The sequence below is a fragment of the Eublepharis macularius genome, chromosome 2 (assembly GCF_028583425.1).
Source record: "Eublepharis macularius isolate TG4126 chromosome 2, MPM_Emac_v1.0, whole genome shotgun sequence".
Lineage (NCBI taxonomy): Eukaryota > Metazoa > Chordata > Lepidosauria > Squamata > Eublepharidae > Eublepharis > Eublepharis macularius.
The window spans coordinates 114,010,996-114,031,236 of NC_072791.1; the positions used below are offsets into that span (position 1 = coordinate 114,010,996).

Consider the following 20,241-nt stretch of genomic DNA (forward strand, 5'->3'; position numbering starts at 1 on the left):
AATGTTTGTGGCAAAAGTTATAAATTAAAACTATAAAATTTCCCTGCTTGCCTACCTACTTCACACTAAAAAAGCAAAGTCTACAAATGTCTGGTACAGGGATGCACATAGGAAGATTTTGCTTTTGCAGTGACAATTATAAAATGGAGCAGAAGATAATGTTGGAAGCCTCTTTGAGTTCCCATTAGGAAGGGTGGAGAAATGTCCTCCTCCCAAGAATTCACCCCAAGATTTCAATTATTGTTTACTGCTCTCTGTTCATGTACAAGATCACGGCTGCAGACTAGTATCTGGCAAAAGGGAGGGGGCTGAGAGAGGAACCCTCAAGCAGCCAGCATAGCGCATTCAAGCTTTCACACTTAGAGCCATAAAGTGAAGAAGACTAAAGTGATAAAGAAAACTCTTATTTTGGGATAGGAAGAAACAATGTTATCACAAGACTTGAGGGGTGTTATTTAAAATCAGGACACATTGAGGAAAAATCTCATTTTAGCAGCTTTTTGGATGAGCACAAGCCATGTTAGACTAAGCTATCACCTAGGGGCTCCATGTTGTCCATGAAGCAGGGGACAATAGAGAGAAATCCCAACAAGGAGATTTAAGGTAATGATGAACTCTAAGCTACCACAGGACAGAGGAAACAAAGTCTCCAAGTCAGCCCTGCAAGGTAGGACAACTGCAGACTGAGTGCGGAACTACAAGTGACAAAAGGCACAGGTTGGACACTTGTCAGCTTCCCTCAAGTTTTGATGGGAAATGTAGGCAGCTTGGCGGAATGTTGGACAAGTGACAGTTGAAAAGTCCATTGGACAGCAGAAAGCGAAGCTTCAAGATTAGGATGCCTACATTTCCCATCAAAACTTGAGGGAAGCTGACAAGTGTCCAACCTGTGCCTTTTGTCACTTGTAGCTTGGCCATGAGTTCCACAAAAAGTTATTTGGTAGCTGAGGACAATTAGGCCAAAGTACTGGATTTAGATTGAAGCCCTAAAACCCAGTAACACCACACAAGTATAATTAATAAAGTTTATTAAGAATTGTGCAAGATACAAATACAGAAATTGAACAGACAAGAAAGAAAATAAAGTCTAACCTAAAATACTTAACAAGCTTTGGTCACCTAATCCAGATGTTTCCTTGTTGGGCCAAAACACAGAAGTCCAAACAGAACCCTAAAATCTGAGTCCTTGTAACTGAAGGTCCAAAAACAAGATGGCTTAGAGCTGACACCTAATCCATATGTTAGCCCATGAACAAGATGGCTTAAAAGGTGGTAAGTAAACTGGTTGCTAGCCCAGTAACAAAGAACAAACTGAAAAGCCTTTCTTTATGCCATGTTGCCAGCAACATGGTCTAATCCCATGTGTTGCTAATACATGTGACCACATCCCTCTGCAACTTAAATGTGTTAGCAGTCAGAGCCCGGCCTTGAAGGTCTCTGATCTAAATGATTTTATCCACACCTGAGTTCTGTGAGTTCCATTTCCCAGCTGATCTTCTCTGGGAACAGCTAGGCCCAAAAGCCTGAATCAAAGTTTTGGAAGCCAAGAAATGGGCTAGAAGAGACAAGTTTCTCAACACTAGGAAGGAAAAGGTGGGGCTTTTGAGTCCCTTCCTTCATAGGAAGAAATGCAGGGTATAAATAGGTGCCTGCTGTGGAGGGCACCTATCCTGGGAGTTTGGCTCCTTGCCTGCCAACCTGCCAGTGGTTGGCAGGAGATGGCAAGTTCCTGGAGGTTGCCCGCCACCAACAGGCATGTGTTCCCAAGGGACGCAACGTCACCCCTGGAAGTGACATTGTTGTGCTGGACATGGGAGCATATCTGTGCTTTGTTTGGGGCCAATTTGGCTCCAAATACCCAGGGTCATCATGGTTACTTTAGGAGTTGAATGCAGATTATCCTAGAGTTAATCTTCATTCAGTTCTCTACCACAGTTTCATGACATCTGGATCAAAGAGACTCTGTGCATTGATCTCTCTGTCCTACAAAATTTAGGATAGCACACTATCTTTACTGTCTCTTAGAAGCTAAGGAGTGTTCCTATGTTTTCTTTCCAGTATAGTGCATGCACCATAGATATTAAACTTGCATTCCAAAATAAGCTTTAGAGTAAACACATACAATACTGGCACCTAGTGGCATGAGAGCCAGTGTGGCATAGTAGTTGTTGTCAGACTACGATCTGGGAGGCCCAAGTTCATGCCACTATGCCATGGAAGTTCACTAGGTGATCTCAGGCCAGTCACACCCTTTCAGCATACCCTACCTCTCAGAGTAGTTGTGAGGACAAATGAAGAAGAGGTAAACCATGAAAGCTACTTTGGGTCCCTACTGGGGAGGTGGGATATAAATAAATCTGCTCAGCATTCACAACCTGTTTGTAGATTATTATATGCAATTGTTGTACATATGGATTTTGTATTTCATGTACAGTATACTTGAGCTGGGGTGGTGTGGCCAATTATAACTACTCCATACCAGTCCATGTAATACAAAGCCTACCCATGTAGTCATTACTTGAAACTGTACACAAAGGTTGCAGTTCTCCTACACGGAAGCATCGTCCATGTAGAAAATTCATAACATTGTGAACTATGCAAAGCAATTCTATAGTCTAGCCTACAATGGTGCTACCAAATCTGAAGTTTACACCAAAGAGTGTCTCAGGATCCTATGCTCTCCCAGGCAGCAAAGTAGGAAGAATATAATAGTAGAAAGGAAAACTCACAAAGCAATGATTATAGTCACATCTCCACAGTCAACAGTTGTTTATCTAGCCAACTGAATATACTACAAGTGCTGTCCCAGCTCCACCCACTTGAATATATTTCAGATATTGCTATTTCTAGGGAGCATATGACTGTAGCCTAGTGTGGGACACGACCTCACAGGTCCTACAATTATTCATTTTATATTAGGTGAACAAATTACTGAATGATGTGATGCAGGACTAGCTCTTGGCAGCAGAATCCGGCAGTTACAGCTGGTGCAGAATGCGGCGGCACGTGTTATCACGGGCTTGCCGATGCGTGAGCATATAACACCGGCACTGCGTCAGCTGCACTGGCTACCAGTGGAGTGCTGAATCAGGTTCAAGGTTTCAGTATTAACCTATAAAGCCCTATGCAGACTGGGACTGGCGTATCTGCGGGACCGCCTCTCCCCATATGAACCCCAGAGGACTCTCCGTTCTAGTGAGAAACATCTGTTAAAGGTCCCTGGCCCCAGGGAAGCCTGCCTAGCATCGGCCAGGGCCAGGGCCTTTTCAGTCCTGGCTCCAGCCTGGTGGAATGCTCTGTCTGAAGAGACTAAGGCCCGGCAAGATTTGTTATCCTTTGGCCAGGCCTGCAAGATGGAGCTGTTCCGCCAGGCATATGGGCAGTGCTAGGCTGAGCCCCCCTGGCCGGTTGATGAGGGATTGGGCCCTCCCGAACACCAATACCCCCATTTTTAAAAACTCTTTAATGCAGAGGTGCTCTGAAGTTGTTTTAAATTTGATCAGTGGAATTCTGTGCCATTATGTTGATATTTATAATTGTATTATAACTGTGTAAATTGGATATTTTTAGAATTGTTAATTATAATAACTGTTTTATATATTTTAACCTTTATGTATTTTGTAATATGCCCTGAGCCTGCTGGAAATGTGGGGAGGGCGGAATAAAAATTGAAAATGAATGGAAGGAAGGAAGGAAGAGAAAGAAAGAAAGAAAGAAAGAAAGAAAGAAAGAAAGAAAGAAAGAAAGAAAGAAAGAAAGAAAGAAAGAAAGAAAGAAAGAAAGAAAGAAAAGTTAGCATGGAACAATTCCACAGGTCTATCACTAGACCGTGACTGCATTAGGAGCAGAGTGACTTAGGTGCCATATATGGTAACTTTCTACTGTAATGCAGCGTCTTTCTGGAAAAGTCACAGTGCCATGAATAGTCACCATACAAGGTATTTAAGTCATGATGCCTGCAATGTAGGCCTTGTGTGATAAGGAACTGCTTCTACATCACCTATGTGTACTACCTGTATACTCTTTCTTCCTACTAAATAAATGCAATAGCAAGACTTGGGGTATTAAGGTATATATAGCTCAGGGTTGTAACAACTACAGTGGTTAAGACCCTGGGCTACATACCTTGAGTCACCATTTCACATTATCCAGGCTAACAGTTTTAAAACATTTATCATTGTATTCTTGTACATTTGTGCAAAAGAAGGAACTTTAGTGGTGCACTGCAGGAATTTGAAAATAAAGTTGAATAGAGCTGCCATGGGCAGATCTTTTATTTTCTTCAAAAATAAAAATGCTTTCTTGCTATCGATCTGACAAAGAGAGCTGTGGTTTTTGAAAGCTTATAATACAATAAAGTTGGTTAGTCTTATAGGTGCTATCGGACTCTTTACTAATCTCCCTAATGGGGACCCAAAACAGAATTGTACATTGTTCTCTTCTCCATTTTATCCTTACAACAACTCTGTGAGATAGGTTAGGATAAGAGTGTGACTGATCCAAGATTACCGAGCGAGTATCTATGGCAGAGTAGGGATTTGAACGCAGACCTCCCAGATCTTAGTCAGATGCTCTAACCACTACATCACATCTTTTATGAGTTAACACATCTCTAGTCCGCCTTGAATTAATGTTAAAAATCAAGAGATTCAATAGTAGTAGGATATGTGTCAAAAGAATATCTGTATTTCCAAGCAGTGCTAGGGCTCCCTGCCCCTGCATGTTATGGCATCCAATCCTTTTTAAAAAGTGTTTAAATATTTTATTAGTGCAAAAGCATAAAAAACTAAAAAAGCAAAGAGGGGAGGGAGGGAGGGGAAAGAAAGATGATAAGCACAAAGGTCCAAATCTTCCTTCATTAATTGAAAATCGTGTTTTTTTAAAGAAGTCTTACGAAGTTGAACCCCACATAAATTTCTGAAACAAGTATTAACTTTTTGAATATATTTACAAGGTATATAAAAAGGGATTGCATGCATAACATATATAATTTGAGGTATGATACTCATTTTGAGTGTATTTACTACATAATGACAGGTTCAGAGTTGCCCAACTATCCAAACCCAAGGATATATCCAAGATCAGTTTATTAAAATTCAATACAATCATGTCCTTAATATTCCTTGGGATCAATATTGCAAGATGAGTAATTGCATCTGAGCACCATCGAAAATGTCCTTCAGTAATCACATTCTCCCAATGGCATCAATTCTGATTTTGTCCAATTAACTGAATAACCAAACAGATCACCAAAATTGTAAATTCTTTAATTCAAGAATGGAAGATTGAGGTTCTGGAATAAATAATAAAAGATTATCTGCATATAAAACAATTTTAAATTCTATAGACTTATTTATAAAGCCATGTATATGATTACTTTGTCTAATGGGCACAAACCAGAGTTTTCAAACAAATCAAAAATGAGAGGAGAAAAAGGACAACCTTGCCCAGTACCACTTGCAAGAGAAAATGGTACAGAAGAAATACCATTGGTCAGTACCTTCGATCTACGGGATGAAGACATCATTCAAATCTGTTTCAAACATTCATGAGGGAAGCCAAATTTAATCAATGTAGAGAAAATAAATTTCCAATATATTTTGTCAAAATCTTTTTCAGCATCAAGTTGAAAGAATAGCAATTTGATCAGATCTTTTTCTATTTAAGGCAATCGATCAATGACAAATCCTAAGCAAAGTTCCAAAAAGAAACCAAAAGCAGTATACTAGTAAATTTTGAAAAATTACTGTTCATTATGGATTTTGAATGAATAAATCAATCTCTTTTACTATCTGTGGTACCCAATAAAATAGAATGGGAGGGGAAAGACAAATTATTGTTATTGGCAGATGAGAGGAATTGTTGCTTTCATTAGCTGCAGCTAAAATATTGATTTCAATTACACTGAAATTAAGTCAAAAGAGTTTTTGGCTAAACATTAGGAAGAACTTCCTGATAGTTAGAGCAGTCCCTCAGTGGAACAGGCTTCCTTGGGAGGTGGTGAGCGCTCCTTCTTTGGAGGTTTTTAAGCAGAGCCTAGATGGCCATCTGACAGCAATGCTTATTCTGTGAACCTAGGCAGATCATGAGAGGGAGGACAGGAAGGGTTACATCTGTGCTTAGTTCTCGTGGCCCCTTCTTACATACCCAGGGTAAGGCTGATTGCAGCCCTTGGGGTCAGGTAGCAAATTTCCCCAGGCCAGTTTGGCTAGGGATCCTGATGGAGTTTTCCCATCTTCTGGGCATGGATTGGGGGGGGGGGTATTTGGGAATTTCTTGCATTTTGCAAGGGATTGGACTAGATGACCCTAGAGCAGTGATGGCGAACCTTTTTGAGCCCGAATGCCCAAACTGCAACACAAAACCAACTTATTTATTTCGAAGTGCCAACACTGCAATTAAACCTGAATACTGAGGTTTTAGTTAAGAAAAAACAACTCATACAGTTGTCTGAACTAATTAACATCTCTCTCCCTCTCTCTCTCTCTCACTCACTCAGGAGCCACGACGGAAAGTAAAGCAAGTTAAATCAAAGCAGTTTGCCCTTGTTTACACCAGCAGCCCTGCTTGCAAGCAAGCGCTCTCTCTCTCTCTCGCTCGCAGGAGCCACAAATGAAAGTAAAGCAAGTTAAATCAAAGCAGCTTACTCGTCTTTAGAAAGCCAGCCCCAGCAGCCCGGCTGCTGCCTCCGCTTCCTGCTGCTAAAGAAACGGGCAGCAGGGAGGCAGCCTTGAGGAAAAGGAATCACGTGGGCAGGGCCAAAACCCATGTGATCTCTGCTCAGAGCTACTGGAATGCCGTTCTAGGCGTTCCCCCTCCAAATGAGCCCTGGACCTACCGATTGGCGACTTGGCTCGCGTGCCCACAGAGAGGGCTCTGCGTGCCAGCTGTGGCACGCATGCCATAGGTTCACCATCACTTCCCTAGAGGTACCATCCAACCTTGTGATTCTATGATTCTATTTGCTTTGCAAGAACCTTGTAGAAAAAGAGGCAGTCTCTGAAGCAAAGACCGAACTGTTCACAACCAATGAGAAACAGCAGATTTCTAGACACACACACAGAGGTGTTCAGATTGTTTGTATTGAACTTTAAGCATGTCAGTTACTATGCTGAGACAGTAACTGAATAGAACAAAAGCAGAGCCATGGCCCCTAGACAGGAGGAGGGAAGGAATGCCTTGAATCTTTATTAACCTAAACTCAAGCAGATACAAGGTTTAAAAGGGTTAACAATCCTGTGGGTGTTTACATTTCTTTTCCTTCCAGGTGGGAGGAGTGCCTTTACACATGGCAGTTCACTTCTCCAGGCTGAAGCTAGTTTATACAAACAGGGAAGAAAGAGTTAAAATTCATTTCCTGGTGCTTGAAATCTGACAGAAATCTGGCAGTTAGCCAGCCTGCAAACCAACTGCCACCATTACAAACCCTAACAATTGCACAGCAAATCACAAAATTGCTTCTAGCAACAACCACTGCCATGTGCAGTTAGCAGCAGTGACCCAAGGATTGGTAAACTAGTCCTCATCTTCTTCATCCCTTGCATATGTATAGTGCAAATTTAGTACCTGAAAAATATCATAGAGTTTTAGCTTATATCCCAAATGCTGCAAAGGTAGATGGGAAATAGCTTGTGTCTGCAAGTCAGTGGTTCAAATCTCCTGCTAGTCTAGTCCAAGCAAAGACAGCATTCCCTTTTTCCAGGGATGTACAAGTATGGAATTAATTACATTTTACCCATACCATACAAACCCTCCCAGCACAATCTCAGTGCTCAGAGATTAATAACAATAATATTCGATTTACATACCGCCCTTCAGGACAACTTAACACGCACTCAGAGCAATTTACAAAGTGTGTTGTTATTATTCTCACAACAATCACCCTGTGAGGTGGGTCAGGCTGAGAGAGCTCTGGAGAGTTGTGACTAACCCAAGATCACCCAGCTGGCTTCAAGTGGAAGACTAAGGAATCAAACCCAGTTCTCCAGATTAGTCCCGCCATTCTTAATCACTACACCAAACTGGCTCTCACTAATACAGTGCTCCCACTTTCATACTGAGATAATATAAATTCACTAGGTTAGATAACAAGTAGCAAGCGCCTGTAGGCAGGGGGCTGAATCCCAGTAAGGACCAGACAAACAGTCTTTTGCTAGGGCAGGGGGATTGGAGATATACAAGATTTTTTTAAAAAATGCAACTGTTATTATGGGGAGAAGTTGCATTTGGAAAACTACTTTTTAGGACAAGGGTTTATGTCACACTGTGGGCACATTGGTAGGTAATGGGAACAACCATTTTGCAGGCAGAGGATCAGTGGCTGGAACAGGTAGGAAAAAACTCATAATGGGGCTTTGCTCTCAGATACAGGAACTAGACCATGACACACCTTTCCTTCGTTGATAGTGACAAGAATGGGATGAATCGGGAACTGAAAGTTTGCCATATAGTGCTCTGCTTGAGTGGAAGCATTACAGGTTCAGCGCCACACAAGGTGTAGTTTTACTCTCTCTCTTAAATGCCTGCCCCCACCTTTATTTTGGTCAACTATTGACCCTGTGCTCATTTGCTTGATTGGTTGCAGCTGCTCATCATTCCAGCAGATTATATTAGTCATCTCTTCCCCTTCAAACAGATCAGCTACATAATTTATCTCGCTGACAGCAGCCAGAGGGGTTCAGAGCTGCTGGGAATCTTCTCCCTTACTCTCTGGTAAACTGGTGTTGAGGGGATCAGAGCCTGAAGAAGCTCCCATCCTACTAGGATGAGAGAATAAAACCTAACTGCTAAATGATACAACACAAAGATTTTATGTTCTATTAAACATGCACAACTTTTATTCAACAGCTACAGAAGATGTACCTCAAAAATAATTAGGAAGAGGGTTACACTTTTTTGTTCAAACAAGGCTCCTCTGCTCTTGAAAGGTGCATGACAGAGCTGCAGTACAGCCCACCCCCCACCCCCATGCTAGAAATAGTATCTGTAAAGCATGTTTCAAAGCTTGATAATCCCACAAGGGCAGAGCTGGGTGTACACTGATCACTGGTGCTATGAGTCCTGTCCACCTTCTCTTCTCAATTAGAAGAGATACTGTAATCATTAAGATAATTCTTAGCCAACCCCACAGGGAATGGAACTTTGGATGTAGTCTGTGCTGCTGCTAGGAGCCAGCTCTGATTCATCCAAATAAGACCCCTGTGTTTCATGGATTTCTACAGAAGTGTGTACAGAATCACAACTTGCAAAAAAGATTAACAGAATGCTAAATAGGGATGTTGACTCCCACTACTTTTACTAATGTATAAAGTAAGCCAGAGGTCTTGCGTTAGCATCATCATGGGGGTCCTAATCCACAATAAAGCCATCATCTTTATAGGATTTTCTGCTTAAAACGTGGTTAGAGAACAAGGGCACTACGCTGTTTGCACACATGTGGTAGCAGCAACAAGATCACAAGTAAACTCAGTGAAGATGAAGATTCCTTTTTTTTTTTTGCACAGGCAGGTAGAGACCACCTTTTCTCATGAATGCTCTTCTGTCTCCCCACACCCAGTCTGACCGCAGCCCACTGCAGCTAATCAAATCTGCAACATTTAATGCATGTTCACAGTGCAGAGACCCCTCTTCTCAAGAAAGTTGGCCTTGATTGCAGATGAGGAGACAGAAGGCAAGGGAGAGCTTCTGGGGGGTAGTCTCTGAACCTACCTGTGAAGGCTTGTTACTTACTACAGTTCACCTCCTGGTGCTTAACTTGTTTTCTCTATTGATTTGCTGTCTTGGTTTTGGCTCCATGTTTTTAGCATAGTGGGTCCCATTTTGCTACCTGGAGGAGAAAAGTTGAAGACTATAGGTATAAGCTTACCTAAACGTGGTGTTTCACAGACCTAAGGCTCCTTTCCCCCACCATATAGTGTATCCTTACTGCGATTTGCCATTGCGGGAGAAAGGATTGTTTATGCCAATACACAAAGTCAACGGAGACCTCTGTAGCTGTCGAACTTTGAGGCCTAAGATTCCCCTCCCTCTCCCAATTGGGGCAGTGTGATTTGTCCTTGCATCCCCAGTGGTAAAAGCGGAATGGATGTTCTTGCTGGGCCTTGTGTCCGGAGTTCTGAAGCATGATACCTGTGAGGGTTCTGAGAAGACAAATGTTATCAGCATGTTCTTCCCCTGTTCATTATCAAGCCTTGACTGTTTGGTAATGGGAACATTAGATGAGCCCTGCTGGTTCAGATCAGTGGTCCATTTAATATAGCATCCTGTCTCCCAAAGTGGCCGACCAGTTACTCTGGAGGGCCAACAACAGAGCATAGAGGCTAAGGCCCTCCCCTGATGTTGCCTCTTGGCACTGGTATTCAGAAGTTTACTGCCTCTGAATGCGGAGAAACCATAGGCACCATGCATAAACTTTCCAGGAGGCAGCCACACACACAAAATGATCTGAGTTATCGACAGTCTGGCAGATGTGTTGCGATTGGCTGTAAAGTTAATAGGAACCCTGTGCTTTACTAGAGATGTGTGGATGGGGCAAGTGTGTATGCGCCCATGTGTCAAGAGCATTTTTTGCTTTTCCACTGACTGTACTGGGAGTACAATTACAACAGCTTTTTATAGAGCTGGCAAAGGTGAGACTTGGCCCTCAGGGGCACTACCTGAGGCTACCATTTCTTCTCTATTTAAGATGCTGTTTACAGAGTCAGACCACTGGCCTATCAAGATCAGACACGTCTACTTGGATTAGCAGCAGCTCTCCAAGGTCTTCGGTAGTCTTTCACATCACCTACAGCCAGCCAGCCAGTGTGGTGTAGTGGTTACAGTGTCAGACTAATATCTGAACCAGGTTTGAATCCCTACTTGCCATAAAGCTTTCTGGGTGACCTTGAGTCAGTAACACACACTCCGCCTTACCTACCTCACAGGGCTGTTATGGGGATAAAATTGAGGACAGGAAAATTATGTAAGTCACCTTGAGTTCCCATTAGGGAGAAACGTGGAGTATAAATATGGTAAATAAATTCATCAGATTGCTTTAACTGAAGATGACAGAAATTGAACTGGGAACTTTTCCATGTAAAGCAGATGCTGTATCTGAGCTACGCTCCCTTCCTTATTTACATAGTAGTAGTTAGCATTGACTTAAGGTTACCAGTCACTAGGATGTGATCCTGTGCACTTACCTGGGAGTAAGCCAGAGTTACACGCATATAACTAGAGCTACTCCCTTCTAAAAATAAGCAACAGTTCCAACCTTATCCTCGTCTGGCCAGATGTAAAGGAAAACAGGATTTTACAGTACCCTTCCAGCCGATGTTACCTGCTGGGGTTTACCTGCACAAAACTACTCTACTTGAATATAATTACATATTTATGAAGCTCAGCTGTTCATGACCAACTGCAGTTACGCTTTCCACAAAAAAGTAGCTGAGCATACCATACTAATAGTAGAAAATTCTAGACTGTCTCATGAACAGCTACTCTATAAATGCAGCTTCCCAACCTGCAATCTATAACAGTACAATCCAGGAAAAAGTTTCCCTCTCTTTCGGGCTGTTTTGCACTGATGTTGGGTCTATGCTAGGAAGATCATAGTTCAACCCCATGCTCAATAACACTCTTAGTTTATGAGCGTCACTCAGTCTCACTAACCACAGTGTTACCATAAAATTGGGGGAGGGGGGGGAGGACAATGTTGATCACCTTGAGCTTTTTTTTGAAGGATAGAATTAAAATGTAATAAACTGAAAATTAAACCCAATTTATTCAGCAGAGAGCTGCATCCAGCAGATTCTCTAATCTGTGCAGTTCAGGCGTTCTCAAGCACCACATTCGTCCTTCCAAAAGTTGAAATCTCTCATCTGAAACAGTATAACATACAGAACAGGTTTGAAGTGTAAAGCTGTCTGGTATACACCCGTGTCTGCATGAGCATAAACGTCAAATTCATACATATGTCTTTAGTGAGCTCATACACAACATCCCACCCGCGTACACAACGGTGTAAAGTGTGCACGAGAAAACTGTATGCCTGCACACGGCGTTTAACACATTACGTAACACCCCCCCTCCCCAAAAAAACATTTACTCATATTCGTCACTAGGCTTAAAGTATTTTATAATATTATGATCAATTGCGGAGCCAAAGTACACATGCAGTTTGATTTTTCATTCCCACCAATCCTCGGGTTTTCCTGGCAGCTGCAATTCTAGCGCGCTGTCTCTCCCAACCGAGCTCTATGGGTCAGCTTCTGGCTACTACCGCTGCTTCCTCCTCCTCTTGACCGTCGGCGGCGGCAAGGGCAGCCACTTTCCCCAGCGCAGGAGCCCATCAGGCCCAGTAAACTGTGGAGAAGTGGGAGGGGCGTCCTGGAAAGCAGCGGCTGCCCGACATGGGTCTCCGCCTGGGCTGCCTGCGGCCCCTGCTGCCGCCTCCGTGGCTGCGCACCGCAACTGCCCAGATTCCCAGCCGTTCTCCCGCCCCTCGCAGCGGAAATTGAGGGGAGGACCGGGTGGGGGGCGGCCGCCGCCGCAGCCCTCCTCATGTGAGAGGAAAGGGGGAGTTGCTCCCACCCTGCTCGGTCCCTGCAACTGCCCCCGCTTCCTTCTCCTTGCACGCCCAGGCCCTACGTGGAGCCGCGGCGTGTCCCTCCTTTCCCGCTCCGATGATGGATAGGAACTACCCGCCAGCTCCCTCCTTCCCTGAGCCGCTGGCTTCGGTCGCCGCCGCTGCGTCCTCACAGCCTGCTACCGCTTGGGCCTACGAACGGGGCGCCAGCAGCGCTAAGCCCAGGTAAGGAGGGTCCGCCTGCCAGGAAAGGCCGTGGATTGAGACGAGGCCTGCCTTCCCCTTCGCCGATGCGGGGCGTCTTCGGAGCGCCCTCGCTTTTCGCGAGCTGGGGGCAGCTCTCTTTACCCCGGGCACTGTGGGAGGTGCAGAGGCGACGCTCCGGAGGTGGGGGAGCGCAGAAACGCCTTCCCAGCACTGCGCCCACCGGTAGGGGAGCGCTAGGGCCCCGGTGAGCTCCGCCGTCACTCTGAGGAGCATGTTGCGGTTTGGGGTGGCGGCAGGAGGTTATAAAGGGGTGACGACAGCAAGGGGTCCCGGTGGTGGGGAGGCAACGAAGGGGACTGTGCTGTGCAGAGAGCGGCGGATTCGGCGTTGGCGTGCTATTGTAAGCCACGCTTTCCACCGTCAGGGCATTTTCTTCCTTTGCCCCCCACGTAGAGAGGAGGGTTCCTCTCAGTGGTGGCAACCTTCTCCCCAACCCCAGAGACGCCTGCCTCGGGGTGCCTGAGCCGCTAAGGACAGTCTGAGTGGTGGAAAGTTGACTACTTTCTTCCTGTTTCCAAGGTGCGCTTCCATCAGTCAGGGGTCAAGAGTTCATGTTTACCTTTTGCTTGGCCTAGGGGAAGCCTGGGTTGCTGTATCGACTTTTCTGATGTCTTTGGGGGGGGGGGGTCCACCCCTTAAGTATCAGAAATAATGAGAGAAAACGTGTTAAAGTGGGGCTCCGAGAAGGCGTGGCTAAGTTCTTCAACGGCACGATCTGATGCAGGAAAGGAGTGTGAAGAGAACAATACCTTGCAGCACAACATTGCCGAAGGATAGGCGCTGCTGATTGGGGATGGGCATCGCTAGCTCTTGATGAGCTCATCTTAAATCACCCGTGTGTGTTTTGAGCTCGTTAAATCTCATTTTGGTATTTTTTTCATCGTTTGGATTTCATTATGCTATTAAATTGTTATATTATGGATAAAGATTTCTTAGCCTTTTGATTATACTTTTGTTTCTTAAAACTCATATTCTGCTGAAACTTGCTGAACAGTTTTCCACCCCTGGGGGCTAGGAGAGAAAATATAGTATATTGAGTGGGATACGTCATACTTTCTGTGAAGCATTGTTCAAATATAGTGATAAATGTTTCTTCCGCCTTTCAAGTGGTAAGATGAAATGTGGTCTGGCATACTGGAATTTTTTAAAAAGTGTATGTAGTTATCTAATTATCTTTTAATAAAATTTTCAACTTCATAAGACAATTATGGCACTTTGCAGATTGCTGTCAAAGTTTCATATGAAACCAGGCATCCAGTTAGGAGTTAGTACAGAATATGAAAAAGCTGATAGGACCTATGTGCTAAGGTGGTCTGGTAGGCAATCTGATTTGGGTTACAAAAATGCATCTTATTTTTAATTGAATTGTTCAAGAACTCTACTACAGTATTAGAGCAGTTCACTTTTCTGTAGGTAATCCAAATGACAGCTGTGTGCATTGTGGCTGAAAGCAGCTTGTATCTGAGGAATGGTAAAGCAAGGAAACAGGCACTTGTTAACATAGAGGAAGCTGCAGTTTATCCAGATTATAGAAAAATATGAAACAAGTAATGGTTTAAGGTAAATGCAGTAGCCTTCTGAAAAGTGTGTGTGGCACTTTGTAGCCAAATTGCATGTGTTTTATAGTATATTTTTAGTGCATAGAAAACTGAGTTTAAGTGTCCCAGCATACAGTGTGGTTATAATTTGATCTTTCTGCTGGTATTTGAACCCAGTACCTGAGTTGGTGCAGCAGCAACCATAGAAATTTATCCCTTCTTTTCAACGTGGTAAATAAAACGCCTCAAGGAGTAATTTGTCTGGTGTTGGTCATGGATAGAAAAGGATAGTATCAGTCCCTAAAGAGCAGGGTATGTTGAGGGGCCACTTGGTCTCCCGTGGAGGGATTGTGTGGACGGTCTTTTTTAGCACCACACCAGTTTTTGGAAACAATTGGTTTGCTTTGCTTATTTATGAGGCATCTAGAGATGGGATCTTTGCTGTGTTGGCGCCTCAGCTGAGGAATGCCTGCTATACAGTGTTTTTATTGGTTCTAATAATAATAACATTTGATTAACAATCAAACCTGATTCTCCAGATTAGAATCCTGCCCTCTAACCCACTACACCAAACTGGCTCTCAGCTTTAGGTGTCTAGTGAAAACTATTTTTATTTGCCCAGATATTCTGTTAATTGTTTTGTAACTTTTTGTCTTTGTTTTAATGGTCAATTTTATTGCCTGCCTTTTTTATTTTGTCATTGAGGCTGATCTCATTTTAATATTTGAATAGTTTTATGGCTCTCTTTGTGCTAAATGCATCTGATGAAGAGAGCTGTGGTTCTCGAAAGCTTATGCTACAATAAAGTTAGTTAGTTTTAAAGGTGCTACTGGACTCTTAACTATTTTGTGCTGAATAGTTTTTGTTGTATATCTTGTCTTGATGTTTTGTCCTGCTGCTTTATGGATTCATTTTACAATCTTGAATTTCTGATCTTATTAATTGTTTGCAATTTAAACATTTGGGGAGAATGTTTAAAAATTTTCACATATGTGTTCCAAACAGATCTTTGAGAAGGAAATTTATAGTGGAATCACTTTTTGGGTTTGCAGAACAAAATTTGGTATCTAGTAACAAAAGGCAGAACAAGACTGATATTTGTGGGAATTTGTGAGACATCTTGAGGATGGTGAACTCGGACACTTTTTTCATTTATTTATATGACTGGATCAGTGATAAAGAACTAAGTAAATTCCCATCATAAATACTGTTTCTGGACAACCTAACAAATCTGCTTCTTTTATATATAGCACATACTTATGATACTAAATGCACAACTTCTGCATTTTACTTCTTAGGAAATATGAATAATTTTACAAATATATGAAGGGAAGAAGTTAAAATTACTAAACTGTGTAATACTTAGATGGGGAGAGATGTATATGTAAATGCTTCTTTATGACAAAGTGCCCTTGTCGCTGATCTCAGAATCAGAAATCTTTTCTACGGATGTTATCTGACTCTGCTTCTATTTAAATGAAACACGCCCTTTTATTTACTGCAACATTTCTCTTTTCTATTTCACTTTTCCCCCTACTTCTCATTTGGCAGAAACATATGTGCAAAAGTAGCACAGGGTGCAGCAGTTTGCAACTCTTGCTCTTTATTAATAGATATATTCATAATTTTGCTTATAAAAAAACAAGGCATATACAATTTTATATGTTGAGTTAGAAATCATATACTTTATGTTGTAAAAGTAGTAAGATAAAATCAGGTTTGTTAACATCTGTTTCTGTGATTTCAAATTTATTCAGAATGTTAAATTCTGCCAGTCTTTGTCTTTCAATCTCATAAGCTTGTTGTGAGAATGAAATGGTATAACACCATGTGGGCTGCCCTGAGTATCTTGGAAGGGCAGAATACAGATGTGTTAGATAAACCATGAAATAAATTAACTTTCTACCTATCTACTGTAGCAGTTAATAGACTCTCAATAGAAAAATATTTCTGAACCTGAAACAACAAACAAGGGCAGTTTCAAAAAGAGAAGAACCATTCATACAGCCACCTTTCCTCATCTAAGTGTTGTTAAACAGACTCATCTATTCACAAGAAGATTAACAGCATATTTGAATATGGAGTTAAATTTTATAATACCAACCTGTTAAATAATGTATTATCATACACATTGTAGAATATTAATATTAACCATGGACAAAATTAAGTCACATTTAGACAGATTAACGGCTGAAAATATTATTTATAGATATAGCCAGGGATTGGAATAGTTGTATAACTTAAGCATTTCACACTGTGTATTTTGATTGAGTAAAACCTTGTGTTGGAAAGCAATTTGCAAATTCCAAGAAATAATTTTACACAGGAGTCTTTTGCACTACTGCCTTAATTTTTGCATTAGTATAAAAAGGGGGGTGAATGTATGCAAATATATATGATTTCACTTTGGCAGTTTTGCCTTTTTTAAAGAGTTTTATCTTTAGAAATTGAACTCCTCCCCCCCCCCCCCCCCCGCCAATAAAAATTAAGCACTACAGAAGGTTCCTGAAAACTTTCCATCTAGCATCTCTGGGCAGTTATCCTGCAGGAACATGGACTTCAAAGTACAATTGAAAAAGTCTTGTGAAAAAATGAAGAGTAGTTCCATAGCCTTTGATTTGGTTACAGCTGCGTAGTTTACTGACTCAGGTCTTTACCTGAACATAGTTGCTACAATATGCCACAAGGCCAAATATTCTTGGAATGTGATACGTGGGGCCATTCCTTCATAGAGAAATACATGTGATCAACATTCAGAATGTTTTTTCATTGATTTTGAAGGAAAGATCTGTGAATAAGAGTGGACGAGAATCTACTTTCTCATAAATTATTGCTGTGAAATCCTCAACAATTTCATATTTCCTGATTTTTTTAAAAAAATTATTTTTATAACCTATATTCTTCCATGGAAACATGTGGAGGGGAAATGTTATACCAGCTGTTAGACAAGCCACAAAGAGACATTGCTATGTACATACTGTTACTGCCAGATCAAATTAAAGAGTCAGAAGTAGATGGCATCATAAGTGTAGTTATTGCAGTGAATGAACATGAGGTGGGGTGGGGAGACTAAGAGAAGTATTGCCACAATAGTATAGGAGGATGTGAATAAAAATTGTCAGAAGTTAGTGAAAAATAAATTGGTGGAAAAAATCTGCTATATACTTGACTTTTAAATTCTCTATAAGTGATGCAGCAGTCACCAGACTGTCTTATGTGTGCAAAATTGCTTTCCTTTCTGTGTGTGTCTGAAGCATTTTAAAAACTGATTTTGACAGGTCTTGAGAAAAGCCCAAATCACAGAACCTTTTTTGTACAAAGTCTTACATATCAATTAAATATAGCTAGAACATACATGCAGATGTACAGGACAATGAGTATCAATAGCCATTTGCTCTGTAAATATTGTCTCCAGGAATTCCAGGAGGAATAGGTTTATTTGGAAGATTATTTGACTTAATGTGGGAATATATGAGGAACCTTAATAACAGTGCAATTCTGAGAAGAGTTACTCCAGTCTAAACACATTGATTTCAATTGGCTTTGACTGGAGTAACTCTTCTTAGGATTCCACTGTAAGAAACTAGTGACAAGTTTGGTGCAAAAGAGCTATTGATTAAGATGCAGCTGCTTCAGATGAATCTTACAGAACAAAGGAAAATTTTGTAAAAACTATCTCTGGCAAAACACATTGAACAGAAAAATTAACTGACATTCTGTGAAGATTAGAATATCACCAAAGCAACCACTAGAAACAAAGACTAGGTATAGGACTTCCCTATGACTAGAGTACTGCTTTGGGCACAGAAGGCAGAGTATAACAAAATTCATATTAACAAAAATACTGTATTACTAATAGTATGTCTATTTCATGAACTTGCCCCAGTTCGTGAACCAGTTCATGGTTTGTGGGGTTTAAATGTCCCTTTCATTGCCGCTTCGCAGTGGCACGGAAAGGGGCATTTAAACACGTGGATCAGCTGTTTGTCAGGGATCTCCCTGACAAGCAGCTGATCCAGGCCGGTAGGGGTTTAAATGCTCGTTTCCATGCCACTGCAAAGCCGCATGGAAAGGGGCATTTAAACCCTTGGATCAACTGCTTGTCAGGGAGATCCCCGGCAAGCAGCTGATCATTTAAAAAGCGGGGCTTGGCTGCCCGGCAAGGAGTTCCCGGCTGGCCAGTCAAGCCCCGCTGTTTAAATGGGCATTTCCCCGCAGCTAGGAGAGGTGGAGAAATGGTCATTTAAATGGCGGGTGGGGCTTGGCTGGCTGGCTGGCCTGCAGCCCTGCCATTGGACCGCAGAAGGGGCCAGAGGTTTAAATGCCCCTTTCCTTGCCACTGCACAGCAGCACGGAAAGAGCATTTAAACCCCTGGCCACTCTTGCAGAGGTCAAAGGGAACGGCGGGGCTGCCGGTGCTCCATTCGACCGCTGCTGGAGTGGCCAGGGGATCCCCTGGCTACCCCTGCAGTGGCCAAATGGAGCACCGGGCGGTGGGTCTGCTGGCTTAAGCCTGCAGCCCCGCCACTGGCAACGCTCCAGGGATCCCCTGGCCACTCTTGCAGCGGTCGAAGGGAACGGCGGGGCTGCCGGCTTAAACCTGCAGCCCTGCCATTGGAGCGTGGAAAGGGCCCAGGGTTTAAATGCCCCTTTCCGTGCCAAGGAGCATTTAAACTCCGCCAGTGTTGATCAGCTGGCTGGTGGGGAAGTCCCCACCAAGCACCTGATCCAGGGTTTAAATGCCCCTTTCTGTGCCACTGCACAGTGGCACAGAAAGGGACATTTCATCTCCACACGGACCAAATGAACTGGCAGAGCAGTTTGTGGAAGTTTGTGAAAATGGGACTTCCACAAACTGCAGGTTCGCGAAACACGAACCGGCCTGATTCGTGACAAATTTCAGTTCGTTTTGTGGTTCGTGCCCATCTCTATTGCTAAGGCCTTCTAAAACCAGGAACCAACATACCTGAAAGACCATCTCTCCCCCTAGGGGTCCACAAACCGACTCAGATCTTACTAGCAGGCCCTGCTGACAGTGCCTTCCACTTGTAAAATCCATAAGGACATTGTTAAAACACATGCCATCTCTGCTGTGGCTCCCAATCTATGCAACAGTCTGGAGGAAGTACCTAAAACCTCTATCACACAGGCATCCCTAAGACTGTGCTTGAAAATACTTAATACTGCAGCTTCGGATCTTTTCTATTTGTTTCTTAGTGATTTGTGATACCATGCTCTATTGCCTTTGCATATTATGTTGGGGGGAAGACTATAACTGACTATACCACTTTGAACATCTGGAAAAGTGCAATATTTTTAAAAATAATCTTCCCCCAACTTAATTATTGACTACAGTTCATTTTCTTCCTCTTCAAAAGAAGCTATTTACTTCTGTAAGCAAAAGGTGTTGTTTGGGTTTTTAGAGAGGTAAGTTACACCTCGTTTACACAGAGAGCCACTAGTTTGGGAGTGACATGAATCTAAAGATACTTATTTAACTTCAAGACCAGTTATCTGCAACCTTAATGTTCTTGAAAGTTTTTGCTGCCACCTAAGGCTCTCACCTTAGTTTTCTCAGTTTGACTTGTAGTATAAGAAGGTAGTTTTAGTTGATAGAATAACAGAATGGACAGTGCATGGAGATGGCTGTGATGTATAAGGGGATCCCTTATACTAGGTGAAATAGACATTTTACTTAAAATAGTTTATAAGTACATATGTGTAATGATTTCAGAGTAATTTATAAGCATATTGATTTCAAGATAGGTACAGATCTTCAAACATTTCTAAAAAGGCTCAGTCACCAAGATTTATTTTTTCTAGTTGTCACTTAAGCTAATAATACCCACAAAGAAAAGAACACAGAGACTT

At 42.4% G+C, this 20,241-nt stretch overlaps 1 protein-coding gene across 2 annotated transcripts in view; it reads left to right on the plus strand.

The window, feature by feature from the left end:
- The first annotated feature begins 12,021 nt into the window (after window positions 1–12,021).
- QSER1 (glutamine and serine rich 1) overlaps window positions 12,022–20,241 on the plus strand; it is a 38,862-nt gene continuing 30,642 nt past the window's right edge. For both annotated transcript variants that reach the window (XM_054971378.1, XM_054971379.1), the window contains exon 1: window positions 12,022–12,790. In XM_054971378.1, coding sequence (XP_054827353.1) covers window positions 12,663–12,790 — 128 coding nt within the window. In that variant the 5' untranslated portion in view covers window positions 12,022–12,662. The remainder of the gene's footprint in view (window positions 12,791–20,241) is intronic.